This window comes from Myotis myotis, unplaced genomic scaffold, assembly GCF_014108235.1.
Source record: "Myotis myotis isolate mMyoMyo1 unplaced genomic scaffold, mMyoMyo1.p scaffold_m19_p_5, whole genome shotgun sequence".
NCBI classification, from domain to species: domain Eukaryota; kingdom Metazoa; phylum Chordata; class Mammalia; order Chiroptera; family Vespertilionidae; genus Myotis; species Myotis myotis.
The window spans coordinates 81,886,962-81,914,712 of record NW_023416357.1 but is presented as its reverse complement, the minus strand read 5'-3'; the positions used below and the strand labels follow the sequence as shown (position 1 = coordinate 81,914,712).

Below are 27,751 nucleotides of genomic sequence, written 5' to 3'. Positions count from 1 at the left end.
CCAAGAGACTGTGACTATAAAGAGCTTTAAGGAATAAAAAAGAAAAAAATCCAATGGTTTACTACATATCTACCTATCTATGTACCTACCTATGAAGACACACACACACACACACACACACACACACACACACACACACACCCTTTGCTACAGCTCAAGGTTTTCTTCCCTTTAAACACACTGCTAAATGGTAAGCAATAACTGCAGGCCACAGGCAGAGAACGCAGCCTTGCTAGGCCCCTCCCTTTCCTTCTACATTAGGTGTTCCTCCCTTCTGCCCCGCCCCCTGCATTGCTATTGCTAAAGCCAAAATCGGAAGCTAATGGGTGATGCCTGGGGCGGAAGACAAACAAAAGGAAGACTTAGAGAACCAATTCCAAAGGACTACCTCCAATTCTACCTTCAAATAGGTCTGCCATATTAGATCTGAGTCCCTGTATATAACCACTGCCTCATCTCCCATGACACTGGACATGGGGGCTTTGAAAGAAGACAATACAAAAATGTTTGTAGAAAACTAGACTACCAGGAAATATATGAACCCTCTGCACTCCTACTCTTCAAGGCCTCAACAGCTTCAACAAAAAGCACAGGTTACTAACTGAAAATGGCACAACTTCCCTTAATGCCCAAGGCTATCACCCCAACGCTCAGATCATCAAAGGAGCATTCAGAAATGGTTATAACCACCAAGAGGAAAAAAATGATGCAATCATTGTTTCTCTCCCCTTATCATAAAACTGATCAGCAAGTTTGACATACAAATCATTAAGGAAAATACAGATGCTGAGAGGCAACAAAGTTGGGCAGAAGGAGACAGACAGGAATTCTTCAGTGAGGAAAACAGATTCCTGGGTCAGCAGTTTCCTGTTTAAATGAGTGAGGCCATTCCACTCCTGGGGCACACTATCGCCACAGTAACTAAGCACAGAGCCACGCATTAGGTCCACACCATCTTGGCAACAAAACTATAGCTCTTACTGAAGGGCTATGAACAGAAGGCAAGCCTTCCAAAGTCCTGCACCTGGGAGGCGAATCTGACCTCCAGGCTAGTTTGGCAGCCTGAATTCTCACCAATATTCAGGTATAAACCGACTCCTGTTGGAATTACCTTCCTGCAGCCAAGATGCCCCGGGGTAGAGACCTCATGGAGCCACCACCAAGGCAGAGCATCCTTCTGGGTCTGGAGTCTCTTGGAAGGATTCTGAGGTAGCCATGGTGAGAACAGGGACTCAGAATCCTGGAGAAATCCTAGGACCAGAGGCCTCACTCCCTTTTTCTGGGGGAGCAATGCTGAATGTTTCCTCAGAGACACTACTCTTTTAAGCTGTCAAGAAGATTCTGGAGTCTTCTATAGGCATTCATCCCAATGATTTCCGTCATTGTAATTCTGTTTTTTGAATCTAAATGCCACATATTGAAAAGCACAGCTACTTTAATTCTTTGAAACAATCTTAAAGAATAACACTGATTGTAAAGAAACTTCAAACAAGGAAAACTACCAGTCACAATCCTGCCACTGTGCAAAGATCTTTCTTCCAGTTTTGAAGTACTTTCTAGCTTTCTTGATCTAGAAAAGTATTTTTGCATAGCCACCATAATGATACTTGAAAGCTTGTATTTTCCTAGGATATGAGAAATATTTTTCCACATTTCTCCAGTCATCACAATCACTGTTTGTATTGATGGCTTCCCTACTGCTGACCGACCATGGGTGCACTGGGTAAGTGATGTGCAACCCATTTCCTGTCTTACTGAGATGACATAGGGAGAGGCCTGCCTGCCACTTCTTTACAGAAGCCACTGGTGCTTACTTTTATCGAGGCTCACTGCCTCCCCCTTCCTCTCTCTTCCAATCTGCAAACTCCCCAAGAGTTTTACATCACTTTATTTTATAAAGTAATTTGATATCTTACAAATATCATTTACATTCCTCTTAGGAGCCCCGTGTGTTTTCCTAGGTTGGAAATGTGACTGCTGTATGAATGTTCCAGCACAGGAGCGAATACCTGCTACACAACAAAAAGCCAAAAGCCATTCTTCCAAGATTTGTTCGGACACGGAGAAGGTTTTGGCATCGATCATAACTGACTTAGAACTGCAGGAGGTTTCCTGGTTTATTTAGGAACAGGGGGTTTTGATCTAAGAAATGTTAGTCACAGTCTGCCAAGTTCAGTCCTGACTCTGATGGGGTAGCAAAGGCTGTGGAGAGTTTAACAGGAGGCCTACTTTCTGTTAGAGCAAGAGGCAAGGCTGATTTTCCATGCAAACGTCCGCAAACTCTAGCACGAACAACTATGCCCATTATTTTCCCTGATGAATGCTGAATGTGAGCCAGTACTGCCTAAGTTCTCCAGGACTGGGCCAGCCCAGAAATGAAGGGAGAGGAAGGTCCACCTGATCCTTCTTCAGATGGACAACTATTCCATTTAGATATCCAGCCAAGAAGCCTACAGCTCGGGCAAGATGCAGCCTTCCAACCGCCATTTTGGTCAAAATCAGATGGGACACCTAAAACAAACAAAAAAACCCAACCGGGAACTTCGCTGCAACCTACGCGCTCAGGCTGCATCTGTGTGTGGGTTTGGCATCTTGTAGTGGCAGCGGCCGCTGCCGCCCAGCTGTTCCCTCACTACACATGTTTTCCCTCGTAAAACTTCCAGCAGGCTGGCGGGCTTCACGCTCCTCACTTAGCTTTGTTTGTGTTTTCAATGAATCAATGGGATATGGAGACTAATCAAGATGTTTAGAAAAATAAAGAAAGGAAACAAGAACAGCTCATGATGCTGGCTGTTCCTGAAAGCTGGGTGAGAAAAGCTCTGTGCAGGAAGGACCCGGAAGGGGGTCTAGGAGCATGGGCACGTGGGCCAGCCCTTGGGTGCACAGCAGAGGTGCCACCTCAAGGACCTTACAGATCTCAGATGCCATCTCTGCCCGTATCCCAGGCCCTCCATCACCTGCTCCCAGGCTGGATCCTTGGCTTCAGCCCCACTCAGCTGTGTCCCTGGCTCTCCATCCAGTCACATGTTGAACTGACTCTTCCTGCCTTCATTTTCCTCTCGCTTGAAGGCAGTCTAGAATCTTCCAGAGGAACTTGACTGCCCCTTACCATGACCTCACTGGGAGCGATGCATGCCCATTCCTTGTGCCCTCCTATCAATGGAAGTCCCAAGCACAGAATCTATCCCTGACTTGAACCGCAGCCTGCAGTGAACACAAGGCTTTACACCTAGAAACAGACAGACTGATGAGAGAATGCGGCGAGGAGCAAGAAAAGGCTGCAGGAACTCTGCACTCAGCTGCCGACTCTCTCTCCCCATCAGAAACTACAACCACAAGGACACAGTTTGCCAAGAGCCCACCATGTTTTCAGCTGCCATATCCAGAACGAGGGGCCCTTTGAGTATCCCCGTTCCAGACCAGAGGACAGGAAAACATATGTGGCAGGGAAATATTTCATACAAAACAAGAGTAATCAGCTATTTACCTGAGCTCACACAGCCTTGCTGCAGCGGGTCCTGTAGTGACGTCACAGAATGGAGGACTAAATAAGAAAAAGAAATACAATTAAATGAGGAAAAAAGCCCAGGGGTTTAAAGCTTTCTAATTAACTGAGTTTAGCAGAGGGGGGACAGCATAAAGTCCCAAAGGCCTAAGGGAGGGTTCCCCACCCCTTATGGGGAGAGGCCAGAATGCGGGGTCCACACAGGCAGGCAAAGTGCTGCTGGTAGAAGGTAGGATCCTGTCTGGGGAACAGGCAGAGGCAGTCGCCCATCACAGCTTTCACCTCTGTGCCTTTGGCTGATCTTTCCCGATTCCCCGATTTAGCTACTTGACTTTTACCTATATTTATGTACAAACAGCATTTCCTTAATTGGTAACTCATTTTCTGCTGCTTATAAAATTAGCTAGGCACAATCTTCTCTCTCCTAAAAAGCGAAGTGAGTCCCATGGCAACAGGTGGTGCAGGAAGGGGGGCAGTTCTCTGCCTGCAGTGCCATGTGGCTGGCCACCTTGTGCCCAGATGCCCCTTCTCCCTCCCTGCAGCAGCCCAGGACTGCCCTCACCTGGCCCCTGCTGCTGTCCTTGGACCGGCAGGACGCCCTGGCCCAGCTCGCCATTTAGCCAGAGCTGCATCCGGATGAAGGGTTCGCGGCCTTTCTGGGTCAGCTTGCTCCATGGCTTCGGCCGGGACAGCATGTCACTGACACTGCCCTGGGACAGGCCCAGCACCTGGAATGGCAAAGACCATTGCATCAGCGCTCAGGGGTGAGCGTGAGGCTGTAGAGACATGCACGCACGCTGGGAGGTGTGACAGAAGACGCACAGGGAGTGCTTCTGGGAGGAGCGGAGAGCCAGCGCTCAGAGGATGGGGATAGCCTGGGGTAGGGAATACTTTTTAAGGTCATTGCTGGGCTGATGCCCTGGCATGAGGAGCCATGGTTATAGTCACAGCTTTCAGCTCCCAGGGAGAGGCAGCCTGGGAAAGGGAGGGGTGGGGTCTCCCTCCTGCCAAGGCTGCAGGGTCGTGTCTTGACAACTCAGGAGGAAACATTGAAACCATCTTGCTCTTTGCCTGGTGGCGCCAGGAAAGGCTGAGGTGCTGAAGCCAAGGACCCCTTTAGAGGCAGAAGCAGTGGATACTGGTGGGATATTGGAAGCCAGTCTCCTTTGCTGGTGCTGGGCCAAGTTGGCATTTAGAAAGATTTGCTCTCTCTGATCCCATCCTGCTCTCCAGTAGGGGCACAGAGGTGAGCTGGTGGCAACGGGGGAGCCATTCTGGGAGGAAAACTTGCTGTAGACAATCCACGAGTTGCACATACATTCCCGGGTTTTCTTATGCTCACATATGGCCATACATATGTATGGGCAAAAACACCCCCCACAGGACACAGATGCAGCCCAGGGATATTTAGGGGCTGCATCCGATCAGTCTTTTGAAAAGTTCTCAAGTTTCAGAATAAACTGCACTTGTGGGCCAAACAAGTTCAACACTATTAAGTCTGCTAAATTTAAGGCATGAGCACAAATGTCTATTTAAATGTTCTCAAATGATATTTTTACAACACTGAACTAGAAATTTCAAGGGACTTTAAATTTTCATCCTCATTTCTATTCCCCCATCACCTTTTAAAAAATCAGGACAAAGAGATCCCAATCAGGTATTGCAAGGATTCACAGCACCACACTGCAACCACTGAAGTGAAGGCAGGATAGTGTGGGGGTAGGGGTGGGTGGGTAGGCCCCTTGAAGCCACTGCTGACCCAGCCACACACCCCTCAGGGAGGCTGCCTTTTAGGGGAATGGAGCACTTCTCATTATGCTCAGCATTTGTTATTTAATTTAAAATGATCCTGGGGTATTATGTTTATCTTATACTAGAGGCCCGGTACAAGAAATTCATGCACTCGGGGGAGGGTGGGGTGGGGGAGGGGGGGTTCCTCAGCCTTGGCCTGCGCCCTCTTGCAGTCTGGGAGCCCTCGGGGGATGTCCGTAGGGAGCAGGCCTAAGCCATCAGTTGGATATCCCTAGCGCTGCCTGCAGAGGTGGGAGAGGCTCCCGCCACCACTGCTGTGCTTGCCAGCGTGAGTCCGGCTTCTGGCTGAGTGGCGCTCCCCCTGTGGGAGTGCACTGACCACCAGGGGGCAGCTCCTGCATTTAGCGTCCTGCCCCATGGTGGTCAGTGTGCATCCAAGCGACCAGTTGTTCTGCCGTTCAGTCGATTTGTATATTAGCATTTTATTATATAGGATTTTACAGGCCTGGTAAATCCCCATTATCCAGAATCTGGTTACCAGGAAGTGCCAAGAACAGAAAGGGTCTGGGAGCTCATTCACAAGCCACTGTGAGCCAGGGAAGGATGGTATGGAAACAAGGGCTTCCAGGGCCCTGGGCAGGGCCCGGGGCCACCTCCAGCCATGCATTCCTGGGCAATCACTTAATCTCTGGCTGGAAAGTACCTCAGTGCCTTCTGAATCATGAGAAAGGTGCAATTATGCTTTACATAGCCTTGGTGTTCTCTGCACGCTGGCTGTCTCTCTACGTGGTCAGATCCTTTTTTGGCCAAAGAAGCCTGCAGAGCTGCCTCTGGGCTGCACTTGGCAGCAGAGGCAGGACTTTAATTCAGTCACCTGTCGGCTTGGGGCACGTAGTCAGTTAACTCCTCTGAGCCTCCGTTTCCTTGGCTGTCAAATGGCAACTTTACCATCCCCCTCACAGTGTGACTAAGTGGTCTAAAGGAGCACAGTTGGTTAGAGGGTCTAGCCCAGAACCTGGTCCCCAAAGGGACGCAGCAAGTGGAACATTCACCAGCCAGCCTTTCCAGAACTTTGCGAGTGGACAACCCATTATACTCATTGGTTAATGCAATGGGTGACAGCAATGTCCTCTAGGTACTTAGTTCTAAGCAATGAAAATAGACGGGAACACCCAAGCACCCAAATTGAATCCCTTACCTTTTCCCCGAAGATCCGCTGACAAATGCCATTCTTGGCCAGCTTCTCTTTCACCTGCCGGGTGAGCTCGATGGTGTCCACCTCCTGGTACATGTAGATCTCATACTGCTCAGGCGTCAGTGGAGGGACAGAGGGCTTGGTGGGCTTGGACAGGGGCACGATGGGGGAGGAAGGCAGGGGGCTGTTCTGGGGCGTCTCGCTGCGGCTGGCTCCGGTCAGGCTCAGCTCTGAGCTCTGGGAGTACGGTGACTCGGCGCTGGGCCATTCTTTCCAGTATTCAGAGGAGGAGGAGGAGGGTCCCTGGAGCTGGCTGCGTTCAGCTCTCGCCTGGCTGCTGCCACCTTTCTCTTTCCCGCTGCTGGCTTCTTCGGCCTGTTTCTCCTCGGAAGGAGGGTTGTTCTTCCTCTCCGGCTGCACGGTGCTCCACCAGTGGTCCTTCCACCCGCCACTGCGGCCCAGCTCGCTCTTCACGTGTCGCAGGACACCTGGTGCAGAGTCGGTGGCTCCCTGGAGGTCCAGTCCAGGTGCGTCCTGGGACTCCTTTTTGAGGGCTGGGGGGTTGGGCAGAGCAGGGTTGCTGGAATCGGGGGCAGAGGTGGAGGCGGGCTTCTTCAAGGAGATGGCTAGAGGAGGGTAGCTGGTCACCGAGGACATGGGCGAGGTGGTTATTAACTTGGGGGTCAGGATGGTAATGTCAGTCTGTGTCAGTGGCGTTTGTTTTAAGGCGGGGTCGAGGGCAGCTTGTTGAGCCTCCATTTCTCGGCGGGCTTGCTGCAGGATGGAGCGGATGGCGTCATCAGAGTTCCCACTGCCGGATGTGGAAGAAGGCTGGGCGGGCTCTGCTGCACGGAACAAACACAGAGGTTAGATGGTGGCCCAGCCGCCACCTCTCCAGGGGAGCATGCTTCTTTCACTCCACTGCTTCCTGACCTGCCCTGCCACAAAGTGCAGATCACTTGGGAGAACTGCATAGCTCCATTTGTCCAGCCGTGCCCCATCAGTGAGACATTCATGCATCTTGTGTGATAAGAGAGAGGGAGTACGCAAATAGTCAGTGACACCCATCCTGGACTTTCTTTCCCTGATGATTTAAAACTATTCTTGAGGTTTTTCTATATTCTAAAATTTTAGTGGTTTTGTCAAACTTTAGAAACATGATTTCTGTTAACAGTGTTGGTGAGAGACCAGTCTCCCAGCGTAAGTGACTGTGTTTGGGTTAGCCCAGATTCTCTTCTGGGTGGGTGACTGTCATGTGGCCAGTAACCCAGGGCTGTGATCCCGGGGGAATCACAAGGCATCACTGGGCTTCAGGATTTCCATCTGTAAACTTGGGATGGGTAATGGACTAGATCAGTGGTCGGCAAACTGAGGCTTGTAAGCCACATGCGGCTCTTTGGGTCCTTGAGTGTGGCGCTTCCACAAAATACTGACTTCTACGCATGGGCCATGAAGTTTCAATTGCACTATTTGTGCGTGCCCGCACGTGGTATTTTGTGGAAGAGTCACACTCAAGGGGCCAAAGAGCCACATGTGGCTCGTGAGCCGCAGTTTGCCAACCACGGTACTAGATCAAGGATTCTATTTTTTGTTGTTGTTGTTGTTAATCCTCACCTGAGGATATTTTACCATTGATTTTTAGAGAGAGTGGCAAGGAGGGGAGAGACGGAGAGAAACATGGATGTGGGAGAGAAACATCGACTGGTTGCCTTGCGTATGCAGCTGCACTGGTATATGCCCTTGACCGGAATCAAACCCGGGACCCTATAGTCCACAGGCTGTTGCCCCATGCATTGAGCCAAATCAGGAGGGCTAGATCAAGGATTCTTAACTCGAGCTGTGCACCAGAATCACCTGCTGCGCTTAAGATGCACACACCCAGGCCCCAGCCCTGCAGTGTGTGATTGAGAAGCAAGTGTGGGACTGGACCAGCACCTGCATTTTCAACCAGCTCCCGGGGAACTGTGGAGGGAGGCCCTGGCTGAGAGATGCTGGGCTGAACGCTCCCTCTGGCTGAGCCAACTCTGTAATGTGCCTTCATATCTGGGGGAGGAAGTCATACAAACTAGCTCTTCTCCTTTAAATGACACCGAAAAATGCCTCGAACAATAGTGACAACCTTTAATGCCTCTTGAGGACTTCACTTTACTGGTTAACAGGAGTCCCTCCCTTTTCCAACTCACCTGACACTCACAGCGTCCTCCAGGTGAGGGCAGTACCACATCTTCAGGAGAGAAGATAATACACCTCGAGGTGGGCCTTTCACTCTCAATTCGAGGGTATTTCCTACGCTGCCCGGGGTGCCCTGCCAAGCTTTCTGTTTGTTCTGCCACCCAGAGGAGGGACTTGCTTAAACCTCAACTCTGGCCTTGAGGGTGAGGACATACCAAATTGAAAGCTCTATGCATTGCCAGGCTTGATCCCACAGGAGTCATTTCCTATCACTCTGGGATCTCTGGAGGGAGGCAAGTGGCAACAGAGGGCAACGTGCTGGGATAGGAGTTGAGGGATCAGGGTTTCCATCCAGAGTCTACCAGCTACTGAGTTTGGGCAAATTATTCTAACTATCAGCGTATTAGTCAGGAATAATAGGATAACAAAATCTGTTTTCCAGGGTTGTTGTGAGGAACTGGTTTGAAGACCTAGGTTAAGGTAGCTAAAAATGCCCAGCCCAGGCCTGCTTCCTAGAGGGAGCACTGAGCTCAGTTGATGAACAAGCAATGTGGAGTGGGCAGCCTGGGGAGAAGACCCCCTGACCATGGGGGTGGCCCGTCCTCAGTTGCCACAGCTGCCAGAAGCCAGGCCTGGCAGGAGCCCTGTGCTCAGGTTCACGGAGGGGCTCTGCAGAGCAGGGCTTCATGCCTAAGGTAACTCAGGCACCCAGTTTCCTCTCCAGCGGTGTGAGCTGAATCAATGGCATGGCTCGCTTCTCATTCAAAGCTCAACCAGAGAAACGCCGAAATGTGGGAGTTCTCTCCTCTTAGCTCTCAGGAAGCTTGGGGCCAATTCCTGAGGCAGACTAGATGTGGACTGCAGAGGAGGACATCCATCCATTAAAACCCCCTGTTCCTCCTAGCAACATTCACTCCATAAAGCAGCTGTTAAGAATTTATTTTTCATCCACTCTTTCTCAGTAGTGTTTGGTTAAATATGTATCCAAACAACAAAAAGGCTATATTGCATTTAAAAAAGAACTACTAAAGTAAGTCAACAAGATCCTAGATCATGGGTACCTTATTGACTCAATGTTCAAGAATGACAGAAAACGAATGGTAACTATTAGCAAAAGACCTACTGCACTTGCCTAAATACTTGAAAACATACATTCTGCCTTTTTTTTTTTTAATTGAAAAGTTAACTACTGCTGACCAGAATGCCCAAGACAATACAGTGGGGCCTTGACTTACCGAGTTTAACTCGTTAAGGAGCTCGTTAACTCAAATTACTCTATCAACTCAATGCAAAAAATCAGGAGAGACAGCTGGTATCTCAAAAAACTCGTTAGTCGGGACACTCGTAAGTCAAGGCCCCACTGTATTCTAATTAAGTTTGGAAAACAGTAGTCAAAGAAGTGGAATCCATACCAGTTTTTTGCACTTGCAGTTCCCTTTTGGCTTGTTCCAGGATAGACTTGATTGCTTCATCGGACCCGGTCTCTGAGGCTCGGATCCGGGTGGTGATGTTACCTGCAAGGAGAAGCAACACCAATGACATCAAACCCACACCTGGAACAAGAACCGGTGCGGCACAAAGATCAACAGATTCTGATCAACAGATCTCACAGGAGTTGAGGCTGGTGATGGTAAGGAGGCAGGTATGGCCTCCCATTTACCTGTACCTGCTGTGCATGCAACTTCATGGCAGGTACCGTGACCCCATGCATAAAGGGCTTCGTGCTGAATCTACCTGACGTTGAATGTTATTCGGCCAGTGGGATAAGCTCTCACATTTACTCAAACTGGACACCAATGGGTTGGGACCAGGGAGAGAAAATCATTTAAAAGCAATTCTAATAACTGCTTTGACATGAGGCTATGTTCAAGGTTCTGTACGTGTATTTGAGGATGGTATCCCAAAAGAAAAAATGGAAAAGAAGGGTAAAAGGTTGAGGCTGATTACCTATTAATCATTTGGATGTACAAAGTAAAGAGGCTAAAGGCTTAACTTAAAATTTTCAATGTTATCACATCCTGTCTTTTAAAAGTTTATGAATGAGCCACCCTGTGTGGCTCAGTGGACTGAGCATCGTCCCATGCACCAAGAGGTCACTGGTTCGATTCCTGGTCAGCGCACATGTCCAGGTTGTGGGCTTGGTCCCCAGTAGACCATGTGCAGGAGGTAGCTGATCAATATTTCTATCTCTCTTTCCCTCTCTAAAATCAGTAATACATTAAAAAAATTTATTAATGAGGAGAGGAGCCTACAGAAATCCCTAAAGGACAAGAATTCAGTCTTTTGGTTACACGGTGATGCTTTGCAGAGTAGCTGCAATACAGATGTATTGAAGCTACTACGGCCCGGGGGCTGGCCCCAGTTCTTTCTGGAAGCCATCCACGTTTTAATTTTTCACTACCTTACTAAATATCAACTGCCACACCAAACCATTTAAAACCCAGCATACCACTGGGACCAAGCCCCATAAGAGATGCCACTCCAAGGAGTGTGGTCGGGGTTGGCTAGCAGGGCCCACAGGAAAACTGATTATGATTGGAATTTGTCCACTCGGTAGCACCTTCAACGTATTTCAGAATTAAAAGATAGTACAAGGAAGCAGCAATATCTCATTTGACTTAGTCACCTGATTTTTCTCAGAGCAACAACTGTTATTCTTTCACCTGCTTCTGAGAAAATGGAAAAGGTATAATTTGAATCTAACGGGGTTTGGGATTCTTATTTGGGGACTAAATCTTAGTGGTGGAGCCCACCTCTTCTGCACTCGGTAGAGTGCAAGCAGCTCAGAAGGAAGGGGCCTTGTGTACTTGAACCCGTGCTTTGTTTTATACTTACTATCTGTTTTTCCATCAGGTTCCAGGCCAGAATCACACTGCACAGTTTTAACCCAAATACACAGCTAAGGACATGCTGCTTCCTAGGTTACTAACTGCAAAGAAAAACACCTGCCTGCAACATACCTTCAGACCCATTTCTTCGTTTCGGTACTTCCTGAAATAGTCTGTTCAGGCTCTGGCCTGGATTCTCTGTTGAAAAACAAGTGTGGTAAGAACAAAACAATCAGGGGGATGGTGGTGTTGACGATATGGGCTGCGTGACATGAAATCTGAGCCACCTGTAACTACCGAGAGGGCTCGGGGCTTCTTGTGCAACTTGGGAGCTACTAGAAACTTCTGAGAGGCCCTTCCCTGGCTGATCGGCCTCAGAGGCCATGGCTCTGCTGCAAAAGGAGATCAGACGAACCTGCGGCACCAACGCCACCAGGGCAAACAGAGGGAGCACTGCCGCCAAGCGAATTGCCCACCAGCCCCCGGGACAAAGCTCACATTAATCATCCAAAGACAGTTAACATCGCCATAAAAACCTCCATGTGCTTTATGTAAACTGATGCTGTTTGAGTGTCTCCCTTTGATTTGTTTTGAGCCTAAATTTCAAGTTTTTTCAAGTGTGTCTAAGATTACCTCTCTCTATCATTGTTGCTTTAGCAGAATGATCCCCTGCTGTTAGAGAGGGAAGGAATTCTTTCAATTAGGGACCAGATTGACTTTTTATCTTTTTATGGAGGGTGGGGTAGGAAAGATGTTTTAATGAAACTTTGATGTATTTAACTCAAGGCAGGCGTGTTTTGCTTATAATGCTAAATAAATCACTAAATAGAACATAGGCACCGGGAGCGAGTTGGCCACAGGACACACTCCCTTCTGTGTGGTGGGAAGAGAGGACACACTCTCTCGACGGAAGCAGCTCTGTGTGAGAATGGACCCCGCTGCTGCTGCTGCTCTAGGGCTGGTTGGTACCTCAAGACGCCTCCTCATGTGAGGCCAGCACCCAAGGCCAATCGATCCCTGGACACTAAACACACTGAGATATTGTATGTAATGTAATTCTACCGATTCAATACACAGTACTGAAATACTGAGTTTACTACATGTGAGGTGATGAGCGTGTTTCAGAGGCTGGATCTGCCAAATCTAACAACTTTTACTCTTGCCAGTTGACCCTTGAACTCTGGAAATAGTAGAGCTGAAGAGAATTTTACCTGAGGTGATGCACAAATGTTTCATCACACACAGACACACACACAGCACTCTGTGACAGGCTCACACGCTGGTGCCAACCCATGAAAGTCTCTCACCTCTTTGTCTGCCTTGGATGCTGCGAAGAGCCAAGATGTTCTGCTCATCCGAGAGGAACTGCTTCATCTTGTGAAAAGGCTCCTTCCCGCGAACAGTCAGTTTATTCCATGGTTTGGGCCGGGCCAGAATCTCGCTCACGGACCCTTGAGACAGTCCCAAGACATAATGTCCAAAAATGCGCTGTCCAATATTGTGCTTGATCAACTGCTCTTTCACCTGCCGGGCGATTTCTGCAGTGTCTATCTCCTCGCCCTCGGAGACGCTCCCAGCACTTTCTGACTGGCTGGGAGACGGGGCCATGCCATTTACATCTGGGCTTTGTTGTAATGGACTTTGGGAAGATATGGAGTTTGTGCTGTATGGACCTGTTGAAAAAATCATGCTTGTGCTTCCTGCTTCCTGCATGGCCTTGGAGTAGAAGGACTGCATTAGCTGTCGTTGGAGGAGAGAGTTTAGTGCAAATTTTCCCGTAGAAGCCAGGGGTAGGCTGGGGCTTGCCAGGGATGAGCTGAAAAAGTCTTGCGTTAACCCCGCTGGTGAGAACTGGTGTGTACCATTAGTATTGGAAGCCTGCTCCCCCGTGTTGCGGGGCAACTGAGGAGGGGGCGCCGGCAAAGGTCCAGGACGCCGACTCTCAGGCTGGTCTTTCCCTTTTCTCCTGGCTGACCCTACAAGGAAGGGCAAACATAATGCATTATGGGGGATTCAAAAGGGAAAAAAAACCAAGACCAAAATGCAAAGTTTGCCCCACATAAGGGAAAAAAAGTGCATATTTTACAAGGGCCAATGAGCAGTGTTGGTTTGTTTTCAATTGAATTTTTAAATCAGCCAAACAAGGCCCCCCGGAAACAAGCAACATGCATTTCATGTTTGCACCTTTCTTGTACGTTGCAGCCTGGAGAGTCCCCTTGACATAGATTCAAACTCCTAAAGTGACAAGGAGCCGGTACCACACACAGTAGAGTTGACAAGTCGCGGGCCTCTGGCATTCGAGCTATTGCCAGGAGAGCCCCACCTGAGGAGCAGCAAACACTGACATTCTGGGACCAACAGATTCTCACACCACGTGCTCGGAGGCGAATGCACTGCACCGAGTCCGCTCGATCGAAGGCACGCACATTTTAAGAATGAAATATCATCGGAGCCCGAGACACTTTTAAATGTTTACCAGCTGCCAAAACCAGAAGCAGTCAGTGACGCCACCATTTTGGGATGAGCAAAGAAAGGCTAAGGATGGGGGACGTGTTCCCAAGAGAAGCCTGACGAAGGAAGAAAAGCTCCACTGAGCCTGGAAGGGCAGGGCTAACCTTGTCCGCAGCCCCTGGAACACCACGAGCGAGAGGCCACACAACTAGGCAAAGATGAGAAAGCCAACATCCTCCGAGTGTCCCTCCTGCGATCTGCAACACTGGCCCTAACTGACCTCCATAGATACTCTGCGGCCACATATCTCACCTTGACCGTCTTTAAGCAGGCGGGGGAGGGGAGGAGAGGAGCAGTGAGGAGGACGAGGAGACCAAACACTTATTAGTCAAGGTTCGCATCAACCAGTGATGTTCCCATCATGCATCGGCCCAGACTCACGGTTCACCTTCCTCTTCCTCGACCCCGGAAGGGACCGAGCAAGGCTCGTGAGAGCCTGTCAACCTACCGCTCAGGTCGCTGTTGGAGATGCGCAGAGAGGCGTTCTCGGACTGCAGCGAGCGGTTCTTCTCCAGCAGCAGCACCTCCAGGGGCTTGGACGCGTCCTAGACAGGGCAGAGTGGGGCTCACTGTGGGCGGCCACCCTTCACTCCTCAGGCCTCAGACCCTGCAACCACACTGCTCTATGGCTTCCCACCCAACATGTTATGGAAATCTGACTTCTCCCGATGGTGATTGACACCCGCGTGGAAAACATTCCAGTTCCTTTCCAAAAGAATTCATTCCAGTTGTGATAATTTTTCTTCTTCTAGACAAATATTCTCTATTTTGTCCCCAAAATCAAGTGGTATAAACCTGTGTTTCATCTGGCAATAGGACTGGCTGTAGAGCCATACACCTGTCAGAAAATCATTGTAAAGGTGCCAGCCACAAAGAGTCAGCTGTTTTATGGGCATCAGGAGCAGGATTCCATGAGATTACTTAAATTTTAATTGGCTACCAGATTACCAAGTGCTATTGTCTCCTTGCCTCTGTAGATAATAAAAGCTCCCAAGCCAGCCTTTCTGGGCTGATCTTTAACACAATCTGAAATTGTTTTTATTCAAGTTCTTTGTACCAACTTAAATCACAATTTCACCGAAATTGAGTTACCAGTTTGGAAAACACTAACTTTTCTTTTTAAATAAAGACAAATTGCTTTAACTTGGTTAAGAGTTCTTGAGGCATGATTGGCCAGCTAAGGGCGAGAGGTCTCACAGAAATATTGATAGTGAAGCTCGCCTAGAGACAGTGACATGGCCATGCGGACACTCATACACACTAAAAGCAAAGTGAGATCATGTACCTGTGTCCCAGCTCCCTCAGACGGTGCAAACTCCATGGACTTCAGAATACTGCAAAGAGCAAGACAGAGTGGTTATTTCCTACTCTGACCTTTGTTCACAGCCATACTAATGAGCATCAACATCATGGTTTCCTGCTCTCCAGGACCAGAGGATCTGACAACTTTAACAACTTCCCTGGCAGCACTATAATCTGATAATGGTCTCTAGAATAACTACTCAACTAGCAGTTGGCCAGCAAAAGTTTCTTGCCCGGCATGTAAATCATTCCATATGGAATCACACCAGGTCTGTTCAGAGTATAATTTTAAAGTTGAACACAGGCATAACATTGATGCAAGTGGAATGTATTTGTAAAGCTTAGTGGGAATGAAAACGCTGGTACAAGGAAGCCAGAGAGAGAGAAATCTCAGCACCGTAGGGCTGTCACCCCACACGCTCAAGTGGTAGCTGGCACCTGGGCACAGGGAAATGGGCAAAGAGCATGGCCCCACACCTGGATGGCTCAAAAGCTGGCACAGACCTTCTCTGCAGCCCTGGGCTGGGGAAGGAGCATCACTGCAAAGATGTGGGAGAGCAGGTTTATTTCTCCTTTGTTCTCCTTATCATTGAAATCACACCAGCCTCTAGCTTGCTTCAACAAGCCCGAGAGCCAGACCGGTTTGGCTCAGTGGATAGAGCGTCAGCCTGCGGACTGAAGGGTCCCAGGTTCGATTCCGGTCAAGGGCATGTACCTTGGTTGTGGGCACATCCCCAGTAGGAGGTGTGCAGGAGGCGGCTGGTTGATGTTTCTCTCTCATCGATGTTTCTGACTCTCTGTCCCTCTCCCTTCCTCTCTGTAAAAAATCAATAAAATATATTTAAAAAAAAAACAAAACAAAAAAAAACAAGCCCGAGAGCTGAGTGAGGTCAGGTGCCCAGAACTGCTGTTTCCAGTGTTTCTTTAGCATGGACATCGCTTTCTTTCTGTGAGTCTATTGGGGAGGAAAGGGCAAGGGAGTCCATGTGGGTGCTCCCCTCACACACAAGGAGGGAAGACTGCGCATCTCAGGCACGGGTCACCTGAGTTCTGCCAGCATTCTCAAAGCCAGGACGTCAGCCTCTGCCCTCTTTAAGCTCCACGGAAGTGCCACCAGGAGAGCAGTGTGTAAAAACGCCACGGGTCCCGGGAGACCACTTTCTGCCAAGCCACCACGAGGTTCAGCAGCAGCCAACTGCTCTTAGTTTCCCTCTGGTTGTACCTTCGCAGTGGGCCTTGTCATGTAAACTAACAGAACAGCATGCCAGGAGCTGATGTGGGCAGGCCGTGCTGTAGGAAACGCTAAAGGACTTGGCCTCGCCCACCAGACAGATGCCTGGAACGTGCTCTTTCTTGGCGGCCATTAGTTTGCTCACAACTATGTGCTTGCCTGAGAGCTTCCTCAGGACCACACAAGAGAAGACGGAGTCTCCAAGTTCACACTGAAACACCGGTGTCTCTTCATGGAGTTAACAGATATTTACCGACGACTCATGTGCTGTCACTGGAGAATCGGAACCACTCCTCTCCTCATCCTCATGGACATTATAGGCTCTTTCAGGGAAGACAAAATCCAAAGAGCACGGGAAAGAGAAAACCTGTGGGGCCCTTGGTAGGAGAGACCTCATTAGGCTGGAGACAAGGTCTGTCTGTGGAGGAGTTAAGAGTCTGAGACGGGCCTTGAAGGAACAGGATGCTTTATAGGCCACTGCAGGGTGTGGAAACCCTGGCATAGATGGGAAGAAAACGTGAGCATGTTTCTGAAAAAGCACTGAAATCACTAGGAGGTGGGAGGCCAAGGACACATTTTATCAGAAAAGCCACTGAGTGGGGTGGCTGCCGGATGCTGACGTGGTGGTGGGGGCTGTGGTGTGCAGATGCAACAAGAGGGCTGGCAGGAAGGTGGAGGGTGCTCTGGGAGGAGTGAGGGCCAGTGAGGCAGGTGGGCAGACAGGAGGGACAGACCAGGGATGAGCTACAGGCTGGAGTCAAGGAGCCTTGGTTCCTGGGAACGGAGGTGGTCGGAGTGGGGGTGTGGGACTGATCTCAGCCTGGGGACGAAGGGGTCTTGGGTGAAGGCCTTCACATCAGTTCCTCTGATTCAACACTAGGAAGTGGCACCCATTTTCTTTCTTTTGAGGAGGGAAGAAGAGGGAAAGGAAGGGAAGACTGGATAGGAAGGCAGGTACAGAAGGCCAACCTGGTAAAAATTTACATCCCTGAGTTGGAAATGGGGTGGCGGAGAGTACAGGGCTTAAAGAAGCTAGAGCTGTAGAGATTAGGGGTCAGCCAAGAAGGTCCTGGCAGAGGCTGTGTGGCAGAGGGAGTGAGGCTGCACAGGAATGAGCAGAGAACCTGGAGGCACCTCACCAGGGAGGCCGGGGTCATACGGCTGAGGACGGCTCCTGGATGAGGTGGCAAGAAGGTTCCTAGCAGACCCGAGGAACGGGATTAAGAACACAAAGAACAGCATGGCAAGTTGTATATACTCATTTTAAATGGAGAAACTGAAAAAGTCAGCAAGAGAAAGGAGCTGATAGAATAGCAGGAAGGAGTAGGAAGGAAGGGAGCCAGGGTCCAGGTTGAGGGGTCAGCCTGGGGAGATGGGAGATGGGAGAAGCCAGGACAGGAGTGATTTCAAGACAAAGGGGGAAGATGTGGGATGTCTGTCTCCTCTGCAGAGCAGAGCACAGGGTGTCTGCTGAGGGCTCAGGTGGGGACAAAAGAGGGTCCCTGGGCAGCACAGAGCCAAAGCAGCAGTGGAGAGAACACAGCCTGCAGGGACTGGCTCACACACCACAGTGACTTCCTACCAGGACTTGACCTGGCCATGGAGGCGGGGAAAGTCCAGGCAGAATAGGGTGGGCTCTCTGAGGGGCTGCCCATGAGCTGCAGGCTAGGGGAGGAGGTTGTGAGCTCGGAGGGTGCTAGAACTGGGGGACAGGTTAGGGCCTAGAGCAGCCGTGGGCAAACTACGGCCCGCGGGCAGGATCTGGCCCGTTTGAAATGAATAAAACTAAAAAAAAAAAAAAAAAAAACCGTACCCTTTTATGTAATGATGTTTACTTTGAATTTATATTAGTTCACACAAACACTCCATCCATGCTTTTGTTCCAGCCCTCCGGTCCAGTTTAAGAACCCATTGTGGCCCTCGAGTCAAAAAGTTTGCCCACCCCTGGCCTAGAGTCTGGGAGCTGCAGGAGGGCCAAGAGTAGTCCGAGGGAAGGAGTCTGAGGCAGGAGGGCCAAGTTGGGTGGTGGGCCCTGAGGAGGGAATGTCTGAGCTTGAGAGTGTAGCACTAGCACAGAAGGGACAACACACTCTCAGATGCTGCCTCTCGGGTGGGGAACTGGAGGTTGGGAGACAAAAGTCCTGGAGTCTAGGCAGCCAGGGAGGTGGGAGGCCAGGTGTACTCTTTCAAGTGGAAAAGTTTCTTGTTCTGCTTCTGCTTTGGGGATTTATAACTGAAAAACAAGCTCATATTTTATAATGTCTAAAATGGTAATAACTCCCAATTCTGTGCATACTGATATACTTAAAATGCATAGCTGTATAAAAAGCCCAATAATTCAGGCACAGGCCTCAGGGCAAACACCCAGGGCGGCCCAGAACATGGCCCTGTGGTGCAGCGTCTGCTGATGCTGCGACCAATGATCTGAGGCTGCCCGCTCATTGCCATGGTGTTTTTTTTTTTTTTTTAAACATATTTTATTGATATTTTACAGAGAGGAAGGGAGAGAGACAGAGAGTCAGAAACATCGATGAGAGAGAAACATCGATCAGCTGCCTCCTGCACATCTCCTACTGGGGATGTGCCCGCAACCCAGGTACATGCCCTTGACCGGAATCGAACCTGGGACCTTTCAGTCCGCAGGCCGACGCTCCATCCACTGAGCCAAACCGGTTTTGGCTGCCATGGTGTTTTTTAGCAAATGTCCCCAGTGAGCGCTGGCTCATGAGTGGCTGAGCAGGCATCTCCACACTTACTTGAGTTCTTTCTTCACCTCTTCATAGTCAGCCTGTCCTTTGAGTTTTTCTTCCAGTTGCTGAAAACAGAGAGGAATTTTATTAGTCACCATGTCTGAAATAGGTCAATGGACTCTGCTATAAACTGAGTGTTTGTGTCCTTCTGCCACCCTCCCCTCTTCCTGGCAATGCATATGTTGAGATCCTAACTCCCACTGTGATGGATCTGGAGATGGTGATTAGGTCATGAGGGTGGAGCCCTCATGAATGGGATTAGTGGCCTTATAGAAGCGGCCCAGAGAGCTCCCTCGCCTATTCTATTCTGCCCTGTGCAGACATAGAAGAAGGCAGTCAGGGAGGGGGCTCTCACCAGACACCAAATTTGCCAGTGCCTTGAGCTTGGATTTCCCAGCCTCCAGGACTGAGAGAAATAAGTGTTTATTGTTTACTAGAGGCCCGGTGCACAAAATTTGTGCACGGGATGGGGGGGGGGGTGTGGCCCTCCCTCAGCCTGGCCTGCACCCTCTCCAATCTGGGACCCCTGCGGGATTGGGCCTAAACTGGCAGTCAGACATCCCTCTTGCAATCCAGGACTGCTGGCTCCTAATCACTCGCCTGCCTGCCTGCCTGATCGTCCCCTAACTGCCCCCCCCTGCCAGCCTGGTTGCCCCCTAACTTTCCAAAAGGAAGTTGGACATCTGGAAGATGTCCGGTTGACCTGGTCTAATTAGCATATTACCCTTTTATTACTATAGATAAGTTCCCCAGTCTATGGTATTCTGCTCTGGCAGCCAAATGGACTAAACAGATTTCACTGATTACATTCCCTGTAAAACATCCAGTGGTCCCTGAGTGGGAACCCAAAAATGTACAAATGAAAGTTGATAACGTGTGGTGTCGTCTTTTGTTCTTTACTCTGTGGTCTGGTGTGAGCATGGATGTTAGTGGACACAGGCATTCACACACACACACACACACACACACACACACGTTAATGTAAGACTGTAACATAAAATTTGGAAAACAATAAGGAAAAGGCCATTTTGTACGAATATCATGAAATGACAAACAGAATGAAGAGATGCTCTGCTAGTATTGTAAAAACAGCAAGTGGCTTTTCACAAACCATGTTTGGCTAGCTGATGCATATAGTCAGTTGTTAACACCCTTGGTGGGACCCTGCAAACCAAAGATATAGCCCCTTTTTTGTTGAGGCTGTCATCTGATAGGCATCAGGAAAAAGCACTTGCAGGGGCTCTTAGGAGCAGAGGCCTGTTCAGCTGGGTGGTCAATGTTTCCCTGACAGTTCTGAACCCTGTGGGGAGGGCCCTCCAAGGGTGCCCTGGGCCACAGCAGATCCCCTGATGGCCCTTCAGAGGAAAGGTGAGGGGTTCTGTCCAGGGGTGCAGGGGAGTGACAGCATATTTCCCAGGCAGGACGATGCTCTAATAGGCTCCATTGGAGTCTGTGTGCTCACTGGGCATTCATTGGCGGTTTCAGCACAGAGCTTGACAGGCTTTCTTGCCAGGCAGGCCTTTGGCATAGGGAGGTCAGCAGCTGCGCTTCCCTCTATGAAGGTGTTTTGGACTAGTTTGCTTTTTTTTTTTCTTCCCCATTAGGGAGCTCTGTAGGGGAAATAAGCAGCTTAATAAAAACACAAAGACCCAGGTTGCAGGGAAGGGTTCTAACGACTTAGCGTGTTTCCAAACCTGGGGTGAACAAATTCCTAGGCCTGAATCAAAGCACCTCTCCATCTCCAGGGCTTCCATTCGCCTTTGGCTTGACCAGCCACAACTACAATCTCAGTTTAAAGACATCTGGGAACATGTTGGAGTTGAGGGAGGAGATGCTCATGTGGCCATCAGCTTGGACATTTACCCGAATCCCACCATGCTCGCTGTTTCAAGAATTCAGGTGTTCTATAAACAAAAGTCATTTAGTCCATTTTTCTACTGCATTTACTGGCAGTTTGGTGTATTTTCCATTGCGTAAAATTGTGCTGCCCTAGTTCCTTTATAAGACCTCTTGCCAATGTTATGTTTATAATGGTTTCTCAGCCATAATCAAGCAGGGGGTAGCATGCACTCATTTTCTGACAAAAGAATCTCAGAAGGTGCTCATGAAAAAATGATTACTTCATTCTTCTCTTTATGGTGGAATAGCAGGAAGCACTAATGTGCTAACCCTCCCAAACAAAAGATCCAGTGCTGCTGGGATACAGAAATACCTTTCAGACTGAGGAATTCACTGACGCTGGATACAAAATACATAAAACTTGGTCATGTTCAGAGATCAGGAGAAAGGAAGAAAGGCAGTGAGAGGGGAAAACATGGAACACTTCAGAACTCAGCATGTCACTGAACCAGGAGTCAGTTCTGTCTCTTGCAACCTGGGTGACCTTGGACATGTCAATAAACTTCTGGTCTATAGAATGGGATAGCAGCAATGACCTTAAAGGGTTTAGCTAAGGGGCACAAAGGCAAGGACATGGTGCAAATGTTGGCACGGTGGGCCTCGGATGTGGGATCATTACCATCGCCAAGTCCCAATCCACTTTCCTGAGAGCACAGTTGCAGGTCTTTTTTGCAGACCTGAGGTCGGCCCCGATCAGAAGGCTCTAGGCTGGAGTCTGTCATTTGGTTGGGTATAAGCATTCACTGAGGACTAAACAGCTTCCACTGAAATTTCTACCACCAGCTTAATTAAGAACACAAGACCACGCCTCTAAAGCTCTGACGATGTCTCTGCTCGTTGGGCAAATGGATGGAGGTCTGACCAAGTTTGTCCTGACCTGTGAGCACTTCAGCCTGTCCCCACAAAGTGCCAGGAAGCATAGGCGGGGCTGACCACTGGCCTCTGACACTGTAAATGCCATCAAGGAAGAAAGACCAAACGTCCTCCGCTCAGTTCTGTGACCAGAAACTCCTTGCTGAGTACCTAGAAAGCCTCCTTCCAAGCCTCAATCTGGAAAGGGCAACAGGTGCTTAACCTGCCGTTCTCATTGGACAAAGATCCCTCTCTCAGAATCGCTAATGTTCACTGGGTAGGCCCAATTCTATGCTTGGTTCTGCATCTTGCTATCTTACTTAATTGTTGCAACACCCTGCAGCGGCATCTATCTGCCCAAAGAAAGAAAAAGAATCACTGAGTTCTACAATCAGACCTCGTCAGAGCCGAGGCTGCCCTGCCTGCTGCAAGGCTGCGCTGAGCCTCACAGGTGGACGGCAGCTCTCAGATGCAGGGAGACCTTCACAAGACACTTAACTTCTCTAGGCTTCAGTTTGTTCATAAATGGGGCCGTGATGTACACAGTACCATGCTTCTGCGAGGCTTCAATGAAATAATGCATATTAAGTGCTTAGTGCAGTGCTTGGCACATGGTAAGGCACTCAGCAATGGCCGTTATTATTGTTTCCCTAGTTATTATTACTTTACCCTTGGATGTGACTAAATTGTTTCTGAAGAGGCTCTGTGGTTCTGAATCCAGGGGCTCTGTTTATGACGTTCTCCACTTCCCAATGTCATCTCTCAATGTCCCCATTGTTCTGTGGCAGATCCATGGGGAAGGAATACAGGTGCCTGGACCGATTCTGGCTCTTAAGTGCTGATGGCAGGAAAGGCAGCCCCATATCCAGTTCCATGAATGCAGATTTGGAAGCCAGATTATCTTCCTGAAAAGGTACTTATCTAAGCAACACACATGGGCTTTATACAGACAGGTGAGAAACGGCCACATGTCAGAAACAGGTTGCTAGCCCAGGCTGAGTTGTGACCTTGGGTGATAGGCTTAGCAAGCAAGCAAGCAAGCAAGCAAGCAAGCAAGAATGTACTGGCCGCAACGCACACACTTGGGAGAGTGAAATGAAGAAGGACATAGAACAGTGGTTCTCAACCTTCCTAATGCCGCGATCCTTTAGTATAGTTCCTCATGTTGTGGGGACCTCCAATTTCATTGTTACAAATTGAACATAATTAAAGCATAGTGATTAATCACAAAAACAGTATGTAATTATTTATGTCTTCCGATGGTCTTAGGCGACCCCTGTGAAAGGGTCTTTCGATCCCCAAAGGGGTCGCCACCCACAAATTGAGAACCGCTGACATAGAAGAAGTAACAGGGGGAACCTAGGCTGGGTTGCTTTGGTTCACTGAGAAGTCAGAGAAAGGGGGTTAGCCTGGGACAAGCTGCTGCTGCTCATTGCTCCCCTGGTTGCAAATCTTGTGGGGTCCCTTCGAGTTTAGGAGATGTAGCCCTGTGGGGGAAAGGAAGGGAGAAGACAATGGCACGGGCTCCTGTAGGGGAGAGGGCGCTATATGAAGTTCTTAAATTCCTGGCTAAGACTCAAATATAAGAAAACTTAATTTAAAGTGCAAACTATTTTGGTGTGTAGCAAATTAGGCACTACACTTATAAACGATATCTTAGTCAAGTTATACCACAGGGCTTTCCCTGCTCTGGGGCTGCCAACTTAAGGGGCCTCTGGCACGGGACACAAATACAAAGACCCTGGGAAAGGCCTCATCTTCCAGGCCGCACAGCGAGGGGGTCAAGGCAGCAATACCTCTTTGCAATAAACAGACTGTGGGCCAGAGAGGTGACTATGTTGCAGTTTGCAGACAGCTCCACCTTCCTCCTCCAGGATGACCAGAGCTGGGTTCTTGGCAGCGCTGTCTGGAGACTGACAGGTCAGGTGTCGGTGTGTGACGCCTGGTACTCAGCTGGAGCCCTGGGTTCCCTGGTCCAGGGCAGGGATCTGAGACATAGTTCCTGGGGTTGATACAGATTTTCTGGGGACTAGGACTAGGCAGTGTATGCCTCCTTTTCACCTAAATGGGGGCCCCCTTCAGTCCCCACTGTTCCTCGGTGAGAGGTAGCATCTACTGATGCTGGGCAAGGGGGAGAAGTCCAGGGATGGCTGGGTGGGCACTGTGCACACATGGATGCTGAGAATTCAAGACAAAAGGAGGAGACCACAGGCCAGATAGGGGTTGGCGGGGAGAGTGACGGCTATGTTGGAGCGCTTGCTGCAGGCAGGAGAAGGGTGGCTCTGGATAAAGGCCCTTCTATGGTAACCCTGTTACAGGTCACCTCCAACTTCCTCGAGCTGTGATCTAGGTGTGACCCAGGCACAGGGCAGAATGGTGTCATCACACAGCAGGAGGGTCCTGGCCCAATATAGGCCACCTGGACATTGCAAGTCATGGTCAGCTAAGGGTGCTACAAGCTGGGGACTATGCAAGTGAAACACCAGGATTTACTCACAAGTGACTAGAACACATGCATCTTCTTAAGAGGATTCACTGTAGATTCCCACAATTAGCTCCCTGAATCATCTCCAGTAACACCCACTGGTTCACAGCGATTTACAGGACACTACTTGAAACCTCCAGCTCCTATATCAATCCTAGAACAGCCCTTTTGGTTTCTGGAGATTGTTCCCCTAGGCCTCACCACTGCTCCCTGAGTGGTACCATCTTCGCCCTTCCTCCTCCCCAGGGAGAGCTCACTGTCCTTCCTCCAATCTGCTCACAGTGCCTTCAAGACCCAACCAGGGCGAGGCTCTGGGAGGCTCGGTCCTAGGCTCCTCTGCTTTCAGGATGCAGATGCTCGTGCGTCCAGGGTAAGTCTCCCCTATGGTGGTGGGTGGGTGCAGTGGAGGCACATGCACGGGTCTCCCATATACGGGGCCGGGCTAGAAACTACAGGGCCTGGCCTCTCCTAACTGCAGTGGCCTCCTCCACAAAGTGGTGGTCATCATGCCCGCCCACCTAGTGAGTGTCAAATGGGATGTGGATGTTAGAGCTTTACACACTGCGATGCTGCTAAGATGCTTGTTAAAACATGATAGAGGGCAGCCTTTATGCAGAGTCAACACACTGCCTGGTGAGGAAACTTATGTAACCAAAGAGGCAGCGTTCAGAATTAAAGGCATGGAGTGACTGTAGAGAAGCAGTAATCAGTCTTTTGTTCCCGTCCCAACCTCCTGAGGGACACAGCAAGCTCTACAGCGGCTCAAGAGGACCACCAGCACATCAGGAGGTGGGGTGAGGGGCCCAGAGGGTTGGGGAGGCATGCGCAGCTTTGAGACAGTCCTGCAGGTGACTGTAATACACCTGCCCAAAGATGTAATTTCTCCCTATGGGAGACTGGCATCCTTTTAGCTATCTTTTCTCATAAATATAATTTTAAATGGAAGCTTTTGGAAGCATTGTTTTCTGTGCTATAGTGAAAATAATGTAGGTGACTGCCTAATCATACTGCCTCTATTTTTAAAAAATTTATTTTATTTTTATCTTCACCCAAGGAGAATATTTTTTCCATTGATCCTCTACAGAGAGTGGAAGGGAGAGGGGGAGGGGAGAGAGAGAGATAGAAACATGGATGCGAGAGAGACACATTAACCCAGCCGTGGGCAAACTATGGCCCGCGGGCCGTTGGAAAAGAATAAAACTATTGAAAAAAAAGACCGTACCCTTTTATGTAATGATGTTTACTTTGAATTTATATTAGTTCACACAAACACTCCATCCATGCTTTTGTTCCGGCCCTCCGGTCCAGTTTAAGAACCCATTGTGGCCCTCGAGTCAAAAAGTTTGCCCACCCCTGCATTAACCATTGCCTCCCGGACATGCCCTGGGGGGGGTGCGGAATGAACCTGCAACCTAGGTATGTGCCCTTGACCTGAACTGAACCCTCAACCCTCTAGTGTGCATGCAGGCTGATGCTCTAACCATGGAGCACACTGGCCAGGGCTATACTGCCTCTGTTTTCAAGTATCCCAACAGAAGACCACAGAATAGAGTTATCAAAAATAGCAGCCCTGTAACAGCAGTGGGTTATTTCATCAATTATGAATATAGAATTGTACGTTACAAGTAGCACTGTGCTTGAGCACTGGTAGGTGAAGCAGGAGGAAACATCTCCCGCTTCTGAGTCTATTTCCATGCCTATTTGACTGTATACGGAGAGGAGAGTGATGCGTTTATGGTGAACTTGGCTTGAAAAAGCGAAACACGGGGAGGGAAAGACTAGTAAACATCCAACTGTCAATTTAGCCCCAAAACATCATAAATCAATTGCCTAAGTGAAGGGAAGAATCTCAATCACAGAGATTGGGAGCTTCAAGGTGCTAAGGCAGGTGACCTATTAGCCCCCAGAGCCATCCCATTACAGACAGCACCACAGAGCACCGGCAGAGAGACCAAAGGCTCCCAGTCACCTCAAGTCTCAAGATTCTGCCCTGATGTCCCCGGCCCTTGTGACACCAAGTGCCCACATTCCACCGGCGACTGCCATTAGCATTTGCCTCAAAGGCCATTGTTAATGTTCATGGCAAAGCACCCACAACTCCAAGATGCTGAGGTGGCTGGAAGCTGCAGCATCCTCAAACGGATCCCAATTTGAGCCCCACACAGTGTCCCCAAAGCTGGACAACAGGGTCCAAGAAGGAAAGGGCTGGGGGGAAGGGGAGGAAAGGGGTGAGGAGGGAGGAGGAGAGGAGAGCCCCCGGGAAGTTCAGGGACGGCTCACTGCTGCTTCTGTGCGGCCACCACCGCTGGGTCACAGACCCCTGTTGCAAAAGCATCGGGCTGTCAATATGACGGGCCTCATTCATAAAATAGTTTCCTAATAATTGTACCGCTGCCTAGTTTAGATTTGAGACTATAAATTATACACATTAGGGGGGGAAAGAGCCCTGGGAACGTATCTCATTCAATTAACCTTACTCCTTTGGGGAAGGCTAATGCCTTTTGTGTGCAGGTTCGATATTGGGGAGGTCTGCACTCCTGGCGAGAAGGGGTTAAGATAATTAAAACCAGAGAGGTCTTGTTACTAGAGGATATGTTTTGATTATTAGATCAGATGAAGATAAGGGAGCAATAATTTTGGAAGAAGTATTGCCGAATTGTTTCATTAACTGCACAGTATTAAAGATTTCCCCCAAGATATGGATAAAGAACATTAATTTGTGAAAACTGTGTTTCATTTTTTGTGAAGGCAAACATTAAAACCTTAACTGGTTTAGAGGAAATTGCTCTAGAATAAAAAATGCAAGCTCTACAGCCTCCCTCTTATGTAGTCCAATGCAGAATGCATTTGAGTCAAACCCTTTAATGGTAACAGAGGAGAGAAAGGCAAATTATCTAATAATAATGCCAATGCTAGGGTCAGAAATAGCTGTAACATGAGAAAATTAAATTTAATCTAGAAATAAAAAATGAGCACTAGTACTCACTGAGCAGGCTGATGAGAGAAAAAGACACAATGAAGAAATAAATGCCATGGTTGATGACAAATGTGACTAGGTCTCACACATCTTCCCAATCACAGGACTATCTCCCCCAAGGAGCCCAACCTGGCAGTTTCTTGGGCTGTGGATGAAACCTATCCCAAAGAGGCAAAGGAGAAGCTAGCGAGGCAGGGCTGTGGGTTCTGCCAGTGCCAGCGAGTTGCTATGAGGACAGACTTGTTGGTACTTAGCTCTGGGTCAGAAACATGGTCATGTGTCAAGAAGAAAA

The 27,751-nt window shown here is 49.1% G+C and overlaps 1 protein-coding gene across 12 annotated transcripts in view; it reads right to left on the bottom strand.

Annotated features, from left to right (window-relative positions):
• Positions 1–27,751, bottom strand: part of CUX1 (cut like homeobox 1) — a 367,924-nt gene that overhangs the window by 58,886 nt on the left and 281,287 nt on the right. For 3 of the 12 annotated variants that reach the window (XM_036308912.1, XM_036308910.1, XM_036308911.1), the window contains exons 12-20: positions 19,253–19,311; positions 15,249–15,297; positions 14,412–14,508; positions 12,760–13,428; positions 11,585–11,650; positions 10,037–10,138; positions 6,456–7,297; positions 4,068–4,233; positions 3,488–3,544 (exon numbers count right to left, since the gene is read on the bottom strand). In XM_036308912.1, the coding sequence (XP_036164805.1) occupies positions 3,488–3,544; positions 4,068–4,233; positions 6,456–7,297; positions 10,037–10,138; positions 11,585–11,650; positions 12,760–13,428; positions 14,412–14,508; positions 15,249–15,297; positions 19,253–19,311 (2,107 nt within the window). The remainder of the gene's footprint in view (positions 1–3,487; positions 3,545–4,067; positions 4,234–6,455; positions 7,298–10,036; positions 10,139–11,584; positions 11,651–12,759; positions 13,429–14,411; positions 14,509–15,248; positions 15,298–19,252; positions 19,312–27,751) is intronic. The other 9 variants (XM_036308921.1, XM_036308922.1, XM_036308920.1 and 6 more) reach the window with 6 other exon arrangements.